General features: G+C 44.0%; 1 protein-coding gene across 1 annotated transcript in view; it reads left to right on the forward strand.

The window, feature by feature from the left end:
- The window catches only part of ST8SIA3 (ST8 alpha-N-acetyl-neuraminide alpha-2,8-sialyltransferase 3), a 40,567-nt gene that overhangs the window by 21,286 nt on the left and 3,758 nt on the right, over window positions 1–15,523 (forward strand). The window contains exon 4 of the mRNA XM_053408045.1: window positions 12,949–13,506. Within this exon, the coding sequence (XP_053264020.1) occupies window positions 12,949–13,506 (558 nt within the window). The remainder of the gene's footprint in view (window positions 1–12,948; window positions 13,507–15,523) is intronic.

Consider the following 15,523-nt stretch of genomic DNA (forward strand, 5'->3'; position numbering starts at 1 on the left):
TGCAGATGGATTTCTTAGCTGGTTAAGGCAAGAGGGGAGGATTTGTGCAGACTGAAAAGGGGGCTGCAGGAGATATCTGCAGCGTTACAGCTCGCTATTGATCCCTTAACCTTGTTTCAGAGGGATCCGGCGCTTACAACCGCATGAGCCCAGCAAGCAACATAGAATAACCTGGAATCACATAATTTGCTCAACCAACAGGCTGTTCAAATGTGTTGCATGCTTTCAAATCCAAGAGCTTTCTTCTATGGGAGTGGACATCTAGCGTCAAGTAAAATAAAATAAGATACTCTGAGGTCAATGTAGGTATGTTGACCGTTGATTGGATTATAGTTTATTTGATCCTGCAAGGAGAAGAGGCTAGAAGTTGGATTACATGGCTTTTAAAATAGGGATGGCAAAAGGAAGCACAACAGCTTTGGGTTAGGAGTGTCATCACCTCGGTTTCCGTTTTGATGTACCTTTGTAAGGCAGGCAATGTACAAGGCACAATACGAAATTTCATTAAGTGGGCAAGAGCCTATTCAGTTTCAATTTGACTCTTCTTGTCAGTGGGGTCAAGAATATGCTGCGTTATTTCCATGGAACCTTTCTTCAACTTTCTATATATACTGTCGCGCTAGCAAATCCAAGGCAATTTTCTGTCAGATAAGCAAGTTCTAGATCTTATTAAGCTTTAAACATTTCAAGCCAGCAAATCTGTAGGTTGCTCTGAGGGCCATCAGAACAGAGCAAAGTGAGTTCTGCCTAAGTGAGACACCGGTAGGAAGGCAAAGCCGGTACACGCAAAGGAAACTTACCAATAAGCTGGTTTCCAGATTCCTCAATGTGTTGCAAACAGAAATGTTTTTCAGGGGAAATGCTCTGCGCCTAGATTGTGGAATGGCAAGATGTGCAGAGCCTTTGACTCGGTCGCTCCTGAGTACCTTCACCATCACTGTGGAGTGCATAGGTTGTTTTATTGTATTTTAAATATTTTGTTGGAAACTGTCCAGAGTGGCTGGGGAAACGCAGCCAGATGGGGGGGGGGTATAAATAAAAATGATGATGATGATGATGATGATGCAATGAAGCAGGAGACTTGCCAGCTAGAGGGCAGGAGGTGGTATAAATCTTGGTCTTTGGGGTCAGCCTAATTGCTATGCAATGAGTTTGTGTAACTGACTTCTATACTGCTCATTACGATTTGGAAAATAGTTTTGGTTTGAAAACTTGAACATACTGTTGCATGCCACGCCAGTCTCTGAACGGTGCAGAATTCCAGGCGCTTACCCAGGGTTTATGTTTCCTTTGGAATGAGGGACAATGGAGACTGTGGTGTCTTTATGATACATGGTTTATTTACACATATATACAGCCTGAGCCTACAGTGGAGGAGTTCACTGCATTTAATATCCCAATGGGATCTTGTTTCACCCATAACCATAGCCTCGGATGCAAGCAGAAATCAGGCATGCCTCTCCCTCAAAGGATTCAGCCTGCTTCTTCCTCCAGTTTCTAGCTTACACACACAACTAAGCTCTGGCCTTTGCTTTCTCTAACTACCAGCAAGTTGAGGGAGGGAGGGAGGGAGGGAGGGGGCCCACCCATTTGCTATCTGGCATAAAGCCACTTCCTTTGTACCCTTAATGGTCCGTTACCTAGGCTGTCACCTCACCAGAAAGCTAACCTAGCTATTCCAGAAATTTGAATTCTTGCTTAAGTTTTACAACTTGCTGGATCAAGGAATTAGAAGGCTTTCGGCATACGGCCTGCAAACCCCTTCTCAACTCATAAGAGTGCATATGCTCTGCTTGTCAACCACTTTGCCAACCCCACTTTCCCCATACCTGACCCACCCCCTCGGCTATCCCCGCACAGCCTGCTCCAAGCCCCACCTTTAGAGAGCAGTTTCTGAAGTGCCTCCATTATATCATGTTCCAGCTGTTTTTAAAGCCCTATATGGCCTAGGACCCTTGTGCCTACAGGGCTGCCTCTCCTGGTATGTCCCACAGAGGACCTTATGGTCTTCAGACAAAAACATCTTGGAGGATCCGGGACAGAGGAAGTTTAGTCTGGCCTCAACCAGAGCCAGGGCTTTTTTGGCTGTGGCCCCGATCTGGTGGAACCCTCTGTCAGAAGAGACTAGGGCCCTGCAGGACTGGATATCTTTCCACAGGGCCTGCAAGACAGAGCTGTTCCACCAGGCCTTTGGCCAAGGCACAGTCTGACCCCCTCCTTTGGTAATCCTCACAGAACTCTAGCCCAATGGTTGCCATTAATTTGATTTTGAATTGATTTTAAAATGAATTTATTTTAGAATGCTGTGTTACTTTTATTGTTGTTAGCCGCTCTGAGCCCGGCTTTGGTTGGGGAGGGTGGGATATAAATAAAAAAATATTATTATTATTATTATTATTATTATTATTATTATTAGGCAAGGTGCTTCACAGAACATTTCCCCCCCCATGCACTGCTTGCTCCCTCATCTGCCTGCCATTCTATCATCTCGCTGAAATTAGCATGGCCACCTATCAGCAGCCATGCAAACTGCAGCGTGACAACAGACTTACATTTTTATGTATATAGGAAGATACTGTTTGGTTTTTAGAATGTTGTAAGCCACCTTGTGGTCTCTGATGAAAGGTGGTCAATAAATGGAATAAGTAAATAAATGATTTTATTGGTGGCTGGAAGAGGTGGGGCAAATTGCAACGTGATGCCATTACCAGATGGATAAGAGATGTTAAATTTTCCAGGGAAAATGGGAGGAACTCAGTAGATGAATGCTGTTTTCAGTAGTATTTCCAGGGTCATGCATAGCATGTAGTTTCCAGCCTGAGCTCTTTGGAGGAAGAGCAGCATATGCCGGTAGCATATAAGTAATGAAATAGACCAGGTTGTTTAGTTTTCTCTTGATGACGAGTAAATGGAAACCATAATGGTATTTTTATTAGCCTTATTCGCTTTAGGAGAAATTTTAATATTTGCAAATTGACCTTATGATTCCCCAAATAGAATATTAAGAAGCTGTGTGTCTGCAAAGGGGAGACAGCTGAATGTTGCTTCGAGATGCCAAATGAGGATACTGGAAGCACTCACTTCAAAACTTAGAGCGCATTATCGTTAATGACATTTAAGGATGACTTGAGAGTTCTGTGCTGATGATACAGGGAATGCGCAGTAATGTTTCTTTGCAAAGCTCTTTCCTTCCCCCCGCAAGGTAATAATATAAGATACCTTTGCAGTTTATTTCCCTTTGAAAGACTTCTATAAACTGTATTGCAATCAGGTAGCAGTCCCAAACCAAAATGCATTATCTTTGTGGTCTAGTAGAGGTTGACAAGCGTCGGTGGTCAGAGTCTCAATTACGTTCAATTACACTGGGCACAATTTTTAAGAAAACTTTTCTTTCTTTCTTTTTTTTTGCTGAAATGCATTTCTTAAAATAAAAAAGTCTCTAATCCTGGAAGCTTTTTCATTATATGAGACAGTGAAAGAGGGTCTTTGCAGCACCTTCTTCATAAGGTCTAGAGCAAAGGTGGGGTAACCTCAGGCCCAGAGGCAGGATGTGGCTCTCCAGGCCTCTCTGTCTGGCCTCCAGAACTCTTCCCAGGTCACACCCCCTCGCTGAAACTGCTTCACACACTCTTTTAGTGTTTTTGCCTGACTGGACCATGTCCTTAAGCCCTGATAATGCTTCTTGGCTGCCTGTAAAGGGACTCCTGACCATTAGGTCCAGTCGTGGCCGACTCTGGGGTTGTGGAGCTCATCTCGGCCGAGGGAGCCAGCGTACAGCTTCCGGGTCATATGGCCAGCATGTCTAAGCCGCTTCTGGTGAACCAGAGCAGCACACAGAAACGCCGTTTACCTTCCCACCGGAGTGGTACCTATTTATCTACTTGCACTTTGACGTGCTTTCGAACTGCTAGGTTGGCAGGAGTGGCTGCCTGTATGGAGGAGGGAAAAAAGGGTGTGTGAGTTTATGTAGTGGGAGATTAGCAGACAAACCTAACAAATACATATTCTTGCTAGTTAGCATGAGAATAATAATAATAATTTATTATTTATACCCCACCCATCTGGCTGAGTTTCCCCAGCCACTCTGGGTAGCTCCCAATCGAGTGTTAAAAACAATACAGCATTAAATATTAAAAACTTCCCTAAGCAGGGCTGCCTTCAGATGTCTTTTAAACAGACATATTTTAGAAGAGGCTAAGTCCACAGAGCTACAGTGGTACCTTGGTTCGCGAATGGCTTGGCTCCCGAATGCCACAAACCCAGAAGTAAGTGTTCTGGTTTGCAAACATTTCTCCGAAGCCAAACATCTGACGCAGCTTCCGCTTGAGTGCAGGAAGCTCCTGCAGCCAATCGGAAGCCGTGCCTTGGTTTTTGAACCATTTCGGGAGTTGAACAGACTCCCAGAACAGATTAAGTTCGAGACTCAAGGTACCACTGTATATTGCTGAGATACAGATACTCAGACCATAGAAATGCAGTTGGTAGAGAGGGCTCTGTGTGATGTCATTTCCCATCATCTCCTGGAGAGGAAGGAGCATATAGTACTTCCTGTTCCTCTCTCTCTCTCTGCCCTGTACCTGATTGCCTGAGATTGGTTATACTGTAAATATAAGTATTATGCTAGCATAGTTTTTACTGCTACTGTTTCTGTGAACCAATGCAAGATTATAAAGTAAGTAAATCTTATTTTTATACGTAACTTTACACGTTGTTGCCTGGTTCATTGTTACGCAGGCTAAGAAGGGGGAAGCCAGCTTACAAAGTGAGTCTTTGCAACCCAATTCCTATGCTACCAATTTCACTGCCAATAATGGGATTTAAAAACTCTATTTAATGCACACATGTGGGCAGCTGGAGGGATAAATTGCAATTAACATATCCTCTCCTACCCATTAAAACCCATCCCACACAAACTAGCCTAGTGCACATTTTTCCACTCACTTTTGCCTCTATCACTCTCATGTGGCCCCTGGGAGGTGGTTCAGACTGAAAAAGGTTCCCCACCCACCTGGTCCACAGATATTAGGTTGGATCTAGAGTTCGCTCCTGCCAACAAGGGGGGAAGTTGGTCAAAGTTGCTTCTACCACTTTGCCAATGGGATCACTAGCCTTCCATGGACAGAAGCAGCCTTCCTTTGAGGAAGGCAAAGTCTGGATCCAGCCCATTGTTTTTGAAGAAGGACTCAGACCGACAGTCTTTCTGTTGCTTCTTAGCACAGGATGGAAAGTATCTGATACTGGTGAATTATTTATCTTAATTTATAAATAGAAATCCTAGCCCACATTCCTCCAAAGCAGCTTAAGCAGATAAGTCTTATGCAGAGTAGATCCATTGAAATGAATGGGCCGAACCTAGGCACGTTCGTTAATTTCAGTGGGTCTACTCTGTGTAAACCCTATTTGAATACCACTCTATTAAATTGCACGCATATATCCCATAATAAAAACTAAAATGCACACATGTGTATATATTACATTACACGGAGCATCCAATTTTCTTTAAAGCAGCAATGTTAGAAGTGGTAATGGAATGAAAGCACATCCCCACAAATAACAGATCCATTTATGATGTTCACTTTATTCCTCTTATATTGTTTTCCTCCTCGTCATCATCATCATTGATTTATTAATTGTCTCCTTAAGAACTTTGTCAGTGTGATGTACACTAATAATAATACAGTGGCACCTTGGTTCTCAAACACCTTGGTTCTCAAATGCTTTGGTTCTCAAACTCTGAAAACATGGAAGTAAGTGTTCTGGTTTTCAAATGATTTTTGGAAGCAAACATCCGATGTGGTTGTTGGCTATTGTTTCCTGGGCGCCTGCACCAATCAGAAGCTGCGCCTTGGTTTTCGAACACTTCAGAAGTCAAACAGACTTCCGGAACGGATTAAGTTTGGCGGTTTTGTTTTTGCTATTTATTTTGCGTTTTTGTTTTTGAGGCTTTTTTGGATAATTTGTTTTTGTGACTGGGTGGAACCCAGTTCAGCTACTGATTAATTGATTGTGTGACTGCGGAAATGGATAAAAGCCCCCCATCCAAACAATAATGTATCATCAGTGCAAGGAAGAAGAAAATTAAATTTTCATTTTTATCATCTACAATACTGTCTTACTTATTTTATAGTACAGTACATTGAATATTGCTTTCATTTTATGGATCAGTGGTCTCGTTAGATAGTAAAATTCATGTTAAATTGCTGTTTTAGGGGTTGTTTTTAAAAGTCTGGAATGGATTAATTTGTTTTGCGTTGCTTTCTATGGAAAAGCTCACCTTGGTTTTGGAACAGACTTCCGGAATGGATTAAGTTTGAGAATGGAGGGTACCACTGTAATTAAAAACTGTTAAAAACACAAAACAGCAAATACATTAAAACAAAACTAAAACCATACAAAGGCGATACTTGTGATTCCAAAACCACATACCTTTGTAGGACTATGGATAAACAAAGCTCTAATTCTCCCCTTGGATTCCCATCCCAAAGAATCCCTTAATACTGTCAACTAAACTAGTGGCTTCCAAATATTATACTCTGGAAGAACCCAGGAATGACATTTTCTGTCCCTTTGCCAGCAAAGTACGTAAGCACTTTGCAAGCCATAACGGTGTGGTGGGAGGGACTTGATGGTTGATCTGGCTTCCCATTGATGTGCATCACTGCCGGTTACCGAGAAGGGGAGCAGCAAAGCAGCAAGGATCTTGGTGGAAGTGCAGTGGAGCCCATCCAATGCTCTCACTGCTGTGCCATCGCCAGAGGTATGGAGAAGCTTTGGCTCCCCAGACGTTGGTGAACTGCAACTCCCATCAGCCCCAGCAATGGCCAGTGGTGATGGGAGTTGTGGTTTCCATCTGGAGAGCCAGCGGTTCCCCAAACTTGCATTGTTGTTGTTGTTGTTGTTTAGTCGTTTAGTGGTGTCCGACTCTTCGTGACCCCATGGACCAGAGCACGCCAGACACTCCTGTCTTCCACTGCCTCCCGCAGTTTAGCCAAACTCATGCTGGTAGCTTCGAGAACACTATCCAACCATCTCATCCTCTGTTGTCCCCTTCTCCTTGTGCCCTCCATCTTTCCCAACATCAGGGTCTTTTCCAGGGAGTCTTCTCTTCTGAGGTGGCCAAAGTATTGGAGTCTCAGCTTCAGGATCTGTCCTTCCAGTGAGCACTCAGGGCTGATTTCCTTCAGAATGGATAGGTTTGATCTTCTTGCAGTCCATGGGACTCTCAAGAGTCTCTTCCAGCACCATAATTCAAAAGTATCCATTCTTCGGCGATCGGCCTTCTTTATGGTCCAGCTCTCACTTCCATACATCACTACTGGGAAAACCATAGCCATAACCTGCATTACAGCATCTGAAACTCCTACAGGCTGTGAGAAACGGTGTGCAGTCGTACACCCCATCATATGGAAATTAACACCCAAGACAGAGGGATTTGTTATTGTTATAGTTGTACCTGCCCTGAGACCTGTGGATATAGGGTGGTATATAAATTATGATGGTGATGGTGATGTAAGAGCCCTGCTATGTCAGATGAAAGGTCCATCTCTAGCCCACTATCCGGTTTCCCACAGTTGGCCAAGTAAGCAGATGTCTTCAGAAAGCCATGAGTGAGGACTGAAGGCCTTAGCCATCTCCCACTGATGCCCCACATGGAGTGGTGTTTAGTGTCGTGTTGCCCCTAAAAAATAGAGGTTCCAGATAGCCTTCGTGCCTAATGATAGATCCCTCTAATCCTCTTCTAAAGCTGTGTAAAGCTAGTGGCCATCATCACATCCTCTGGTAGCAAATTCCATAAATTTAAGTGTTACTTAGTTAATTAAACATGTGCTAGCCGTATGTTTAATTTTGATGATAAGTGGACACACACACACACACCCATTTCAGAATTAATCCACAGGAAGAGGGTTGATTGGTTTAATCCTCTAGATGTCCTAAAACTAATTCACTTTCGCAGATGAATCCTAGATTGGAAAGGCTTTAGAGCCCAGTTTGCGAATGCCCAATGTCTTCGTTGGAGGCTTGTGCCCATTCTACGCAAATCGCAGGGAAAGTGGAAGTGCAGCGCACACATACACACCCAGGGAAAAAAGGGTGCAGAATTGCATATACTTTGTATATGCTTAGATGCAATTTTAGAAATAATTGGTGGTCGTCAGCTGAACGTTACTCAGAGTAGACCTGTTGAAATCAATGGACCTAGCTTAGTCATGCTCATTAATTTCAGTGGGTGACTCCCAGGCTGCGCACCTGGTCCTTCAGGAGCCCAGTTACCCCATTCAGGACCAGGGAGTCCTCCACACCAGCCCGGCCCCTGTCCCCCAAGAACAGTACATCTGTCTTGTAGAGCTGGTATCATCTGTATATTAATGGACACTCAGTCCAAACCCCCTGATGATCTCTGAGCAGAAGTTTCATAACCTGGTTAAAATGTCAGGGACAACCCGGGCGCATGGAAGCCCATATCGGAAGTGTTGATTTATTGGCAATTTTCCTTTTTAAAAAAAAAAGCTTTAAAATGTCATTTTATTTGGAGATTTTATTTTAAAAAATTAAAAAGCTTTTGTGTCCAGATTTTCACTTTTTGAAATATGGCAACCCTAAGCCCAAATGTGCTTCCACTTACATCCTAGGCAGTTGTGCATTATAGAGCTTATGGAGCTTGGTTCTTCAAAGATAGCATAAAATGTTCTAAAATCTAAAGGAAGGATGACAGAGCTCATTCTGATGAAGTGTCTCCTTGTTGACTGTCATTGTGGTTGCCAGTTATGCTAATACTTTGGCGAAATTTTAGGAAATGGATGCAGGGTCAGTGTGGGGGCTGTGAGGAGATTTGACAAAGGGCATCAGAGATGGCGATAAGTGCCCATTTCAGCCAATACTGTCCCCAAACTTTTCCAAGGTGCAATAGAGGAATGACCTTCCCACAGTTAACCCAAACCCTTGGGCACCAAGGGGGTATCTGAGAACACTATGATGTTGCACAGGGTGGCATTTGCCAGGAAAACTAGTTATGATATAAGTGTGCTACAGACCTTAATTAATCTATTAATCATAGCATCTGAGAGGGAAGCGTGTGACTAAATAAGGTCACAGAACAAGATGAGGTTCCATATCAAGTTATGGGCTGTACATAATAGATGGTTGGTGCTTTGGCATACTGATGGTTTCTATTGATACGGCAGATTAATAACCCTCTACAGTGGTACCTCAGGTTACATATGCTTCAGGTTACAGACTCCGCTAACCCAGAAATAGTACCTCGGGTTAAGAACTTTGCTTCAGGATGAGAACAGAAATCGTGTGGCAGCAGCGGGAGGCCCCATTAGCTAAAGTGGTGCTTCAGGTTAAGAACAGTTTCAGGTTAAGAACAGACCTCCGGAACGAACTTAACGCGAGATACCACTGTACTGGATCAACCTACAACAGGAGCGATTTTTTTAAGATACACCTGGATATTAGATATGGTGTGATATGTTAATTGGATAGGTGTGTGGCAGTTAAGTAATGTACAATCAATAGTCAATGTTCCTTAAGTATGGTTAATAGGTTTATAAGTTCAGGCATACTCATATTGTTGAGGATATTATGTACTTCTTAGCTTAATGTACTTGGTTGATTAAGCATTAAGAATGAGGACTCAACCAGGCCACATTCACACCATACATTTAAAGTACTTCAAACAGTTGTTGCTTGGCCCCATAGAATTCTGGGAGCTGTAGTTCACTAAGGGTCTGAGAGTTGATAGTAGACCCCTGTTCACCTTCCAGACCTACAATTCCCAGAGTTCCCTGGGAAGAGGGGTTGGTTTTCAAACCACTCTTGAGAATTGTAGCTTTGGGATGGAAGTGGAGAATGAACTTCCACTTTGGGGGTCTTCTTGGCCTGGAGTTTCCCCCAATGTGGTATCTATCAACATCATAGTGTTCTCAGATACCCCCTTGGTGCCTGTCAGGGCCCCCTGCCGCTCCCAATTATTTTTAATGAGGTTTCTTGGGTGGGGGGGCTGTTCGTTTGTTTTATCTGTGTTTCATTTGTTTGGTGGGCATGCAGATGTTTTGCCTAGTGTTTGGAAAGGGGGCTCTGAGCATCACCAGTTTTTCTTCTATGAAGTAGGTATTTTGTAGTGCCCTCAGCAGTTCCTTAGATTTCCAAATGTGCCCTCAGGCTCAGATAGGTGGGGTGGTGGCTCCTGCTGTAGTTTTTCTCTTTTGATTCAGTCTGTGGAGAAGAACTTCCTTGTTTGTTTTGAAGGAACTTCCTGCTTCATTATGAAATTATTTTTTTGAAATCTTGCCTGGTAGACAAGTGTTAATAATAATAATAATAATAATAATAATAATAATAATTTTAAAAAAAAATATTTATACCCCGCCCTTCCCGGTTCAGAAAACCGGGCTCAAGGTGGCTAACAACAAATTTAAAACACTTAATTGATGCAACAAAAACAGCATAAAATACAGTATAAAACGTGGATAGCAATAAATTCAGAATTCAAAAATCAATTTAGGGGGGAAATCCATCCAATAAACATTAGATGATCACCAGGGCTAGCTGGCTAAATTAGTCCTATTTGGGCCAGCGAGGAGACCAGGGGAGAATTAGCTGTGGGATCCCAGAGCGGGTAGTCTTCATAAAAAAGAGGAGGGGGAGGGAAGGAAGGAGAATAACAGATCAGGCTAAGTTCAAACTGAAAGCCTGGCAGAACAGCTCTGTCTTACAGGCCCTGCGGAAGGAAGTTAAATCCTGCAGGGCCCTGTTCTGATGGGACAGAGCCAGTGTGGTGTAGTGGTTAAGAGCGGTAGTCTCGTAATCTGGGGAACCGGGTTCGTGTCTCCGCTCCTCCACATGCAGCTGCTGGGTGACCTTGGGCCAGTCACACTTCTCTGAAGTCTCTCAGCCCCACTCACCTCACAGAGTGTTTGTTGTGGGGGAGGAAGGGAAAGGAGAATGTTAGCCGCTTTGAGACTCCTGAAGGGGAGTGAAAGGCGGGATATCAAATCCAAACTCCTCTTCTTCTTCTTCCACCAGGTTGGAGCCATCACTGAGAAGGCCCTGACCCTGGTGCAGGATAATCTAACTTCCCTAGGGCCCAGGACCTCTAAACTATGATTATTCATGGACCTGAAGCCCTTTTTCATGTGCCTCCTCTATGAGAGATTCTCTTTGTGGAATGCTTTCCCCAGGGAGACTTGTCTGGCTCCTTTAGGTGCCAGGAAAAAACATTCCTCTGCCTTTTGAACTGTGGTAGGGTATTGTTTTTGTTTGTTACTGTATTATGTGTTTTTTGTGTTCTTATATTGTAAACAGCCCTGTGATCCTCAGATGAAAGGCAGTATAGAAATTTAATAAATAAAAGCAAAAGCAGCAAAGACCCACCTTTTTATTCCCTTTCTGACTCAGGATTAATTTCATGCCACAAAACAAATTCTCAGTAGGTGAATATTATTATTTTTTTAATTACCCCGCTAATACAAATAAATGAGTGAAATGAATCATAGAATCATAGAATCATAGAGTTGGAAGAGACCACAAGGGCCATCGAGTCCAACCCCCTGCCAAGCAGGAAACACCATCAGAGCACTCCTGACATATGGTTGTCAAGCCTCTGCTTAAAGACCTCCAAAGAAGGAGACTCCACCACACTCCTTGGCAGCAAATTCCACTGTCGAACAGCTCTTACTGTCAGGAAGTTCTTCCTAATGTTTAGGTGGAATCTTCTTTCTTGTAGTTTGGATCCATTGCTCCGTGTCCGCTTCTCTGGAGCAGCAGAAAACAACCTTTCTGCTTGCCTTTTATATCACAAAACGTTTAGACCACTTGATTTTAAGGAGAGAGAGAAACCCTTGAAGCGGTTCTGTTACGTGCAATGGGAATTCAAGGAGAACACAAATTAAATCACTCTGAAAGAAGCTATTGGAGTAGTCCAAATCATTTGCCCATGCATGTGCACAGAAAATAGTAGATCTAGCTGAAAGGAAACACATGGAGATCTGCATTGATTACAGCAATGCATCCCTAATTATAATTATTATATAAGTGTTGTGTAATCAAGAAGGTTCTGTAATCGTAGAGGGGAGGGTGGCTGTGAGGAGACATGCCTCTGTCTATCCTGAAGGGAGCCCGTATTCATGAATCTGCCATTACACTACTTACTGCCTGATAGTCATAGGGAAGGTAAGTTAATGTAGGCCCAGATCATGTGATCTATTTTCAGATGGGGGGGGCGCTGATACTGACTGTGCAATTTGGGCATGTGTGCATTAGATTTTATAAGCATGTACAGAAGCCTGTGGGGTGAGCAGCTAGAATAATGGAGAGTATTGTGTGAACCAAACCCAAATATACTCTGTTCTTGGTGTAAATCAGGAGTGGGGAACCTTTGGTCCTCCTAGCACTGTTGGACTTCAACTCCCATCAACCCCAGCATAGAAAATGGCCAAGGATCATGGGAGTTGCAATCTTAGCAACTTCTGGATGGCCAATAGCTCTGCATCCCTGTTGTAAATATTAGTATTATTATTATTCCCTGCCCTTCTTCAAATGACAGGTTAAAATTAAAATATAGTATTAAAAACAAAAGCAGACCACGAAGCGAAATGGAATAATCCTCAGTAGTATCACCCCTGTTATGCTCCCAAAGTCTGCTGAATCAAATAGGTTGGAAGCTGCCTCCTGAGACAATCTGATCTTTACAGGGAGGGAATTCCATAGCCAGGGTGTCACCACTGAGAAGGCCCTGCTTCTTTTGGTGAAAGGTGCCATATTCCCTGCGGGCACCACAAGCAGTTCAAAAAAGCAGGTTGGCTGGAATGGAGGAAGGCGCTCCTTCAATTACATAATTGTGAAATGTGCCCCTTCCTTCCCATTTCCTCAAGGCAAAGATAACAATTCAACATAAGAAGGAAGACCCATCATGTTCATGAAATGCATGTTCTTTTATTGTTCTAGGCGAGAAATTCTTCAGCATGTTGACGTGATCAAAAACTTCTCCTTGACGAAGAATATGGTTCGGATTGGGCAGCTGATGCATTACGACTACTCCAGCCACAAATACGTCTTCTCCATTAGCAACAGCTTCCGCTTGCTGCTTCCAGATGTCTCTCCTATTCAGAACAAGCACTACAATATTTGTGCTGTCGTCGGAAACAGCGGCATCCTTGTGGGAAGTCAGTGCGGGCAAGAAATAGATAAATACGATTTTGTTTTCCGTTGCAATTTTGCCCCGACTGAGGCATTCCAGAAGGATGTCGGGAGGAAAACCAATCTCACCACCTTCAACCCCAGCATTCTGGAGAAGTACTACAACAACCTGTTGACCATTCAAGATCGAAATAACTTTTTCCTAAGCCTGAAGAAGCTCGACGGCGCCATTCTCTGGATCCCAGCCTTTTTCTTCCATACTTCAGCAACCATTACAAGAACATTGGTTGACTTCTTTATCGAGCATCGTGGGCAGCTAAAAGTCCAGCTGGCTTGGCCAGGAAATATCATGCAACATCTCAACAGGTGCATTTAACTCACCCCGTGATGCTGTTGTTTGCTTTCGTTGTAGTTTGCAGCGCAGTAGAGGAGCAGCAGTCAAGAATCGAGGGGTTTTTAAGAGAGGCAGTGGGTTGTTTATAAATGTTCTCATAATAATAATAATAATAATAATAATAATAATAATAATAATAATTTATTATTTATACCCCGCCCATCTGGCTGGGCTTCCCCAGCCACTCTGGGCGGCTTCCAAAAAAATATTAAAATACTGTAATATATCAAATATTAAAAGCTTCCCTAAGCAGGGCTGCCTTCAGATGTCTTCTAAAAGTCTGGTAGTTGTTCTCTTTGACATCTGGTGGGAGGGCATTCCAAAGGGAGGGCGCCACTACCGAGAAGGCCCTCTGCCTGGTTCCCTGTAACTTAGCTTCTTGCAGTGAGGGAACCGCCAGAAGGCCCTCAGTGCTGGACCTCAGTGTCCGGGCTGAACGAAGGGGGTGGAGACAATCCTTCAGATATACTGGACCGAGGCCGTTTAGAGCTTTAAAGGTCAGCACCAACACTTTGAATTGTGCTCAGAAACGTACTGGGAGCTAATGTAGGTCTTTCAAGACCGGTGTTATGTGGTCTCGGTGGCCACTCCCAGTCACCAGTCTAGCTGCCGCATTCTGGATTAGTTGTAGTTTCCAGGTCACCTTCAAAGGTAGCCCCACGGAGAGTGCATTGCAGTAGTCCAAGCGAGAGATAACCAGAGCATGCACTACTCTGGCGAGGCAGTCCGCAGGCAGATAGGGTCTTAGCCTGCGTACCAGATGGAGCTGGTAAACAGCTGCCCTGGACACAGAATTGACCTGCACCTCCATGGATAGCTGTGAGTCCAAAATGACTCCCAGGCTGCGCACCTGGTCCTTCAGGGGCACAGTTACCCCATTCAGGATCAGGGAGTCCTCCACACCCGCCCGCCTCCTGTCCCCCCAAAACAGTACTTCTGTCTTGTCAGGATTCAACCTCAATCTGTTAGCCGCCATCCATCCTCCAACCGCCTCCAGACACTCACACAGGACCTTCACCGCCTTCACTGGTTCTGATTTGAAAGAGAGGTAGATTAAATGTGTAGCCTACTTTTCTTTTGCAAAAAAAATAACAAAGAAGAAATCATGATACAGTGGCCCAGTAACTACGTAATGCTAAGCCAAGCCATTACTTACAGTAGCACAAGCCAACATGCAGGTTGCTGGAGAGCAGATCAAGGGCGCTTTGATCCTCTGGTCTTGCTGCTACCCAAAGCTAAGCCATGGTTTGGTTTATTGCTATGTGCAAACCCTGGCTTGTAGCTTATCTCTGCCCAACAAACCATGAGTGGTAAACCCAAGAACAAACCTTGGTTTCAGATTGTGGTTTGCCTCGAGTTTGACAAACCATGAGCCCAGGTTCGGGTGTAGCACTAAGACAAACCATGACTTAACCCCTGTGGTAGGGGCAGGGAAGGAGTGCGGCAGCTGCCATCTTGGAAGCCGTACATTTGCTCATTCGCACTCAACATTTGTGAACAATTGAAGCTAATCAAAATTCTTATTAAGATAAGATTGTCAGGTCTTTGCCGGTTTAGGTTGCTGGGTAAATGAACAAGGTCCACAAACTCTAGGGAGCTTGTGGTGGTGTGAGTAGAGAAGTGTAGAGTACATAGAAATTGCCACCAGGAGCTACAAAAACATATCTAAACAAGATGGGAGGAAAGACAACCAGACTCAGGATCAGGAATAGCCAGGGTGCAGCTGGGGCAGAGAGGAATCTACAGATCTTTAGATGTTGTTGAACTACAACTTCCACCATCCCTGTCCATTGGCTACGCTGGCTGGAGCTGATGGGTTTTGGAATCCAGCAACCTCTATCAGGCCACAGGCACCCCATCCCAGATCTAGAGGGAAGCTTAGCCATGTACACTGAGCTCCCCCAGAAGCTAAGACTTGACCATTCTTTACAGTATCAGGGAATGATCATCGGGGGAACATAGGAAAGCTGCCTCACTCCAAGGCATCCA

This window comes from Podarcis raffonei, chromosome 11 (assembly GCF_027172205.1).
Source record: "Podarcis raffonei isolate rPodRaf1 chromosome 11, rPodRaf1.pri, whole genome shotgun sequence".
Classification (NCBI taxonomy): domain Eukaryota; kingdom Metazoa; phylum Chordata; class Lepidosauria; order Squamata; family Lacertidae; genus Podarcis; species Podarcis raffonei.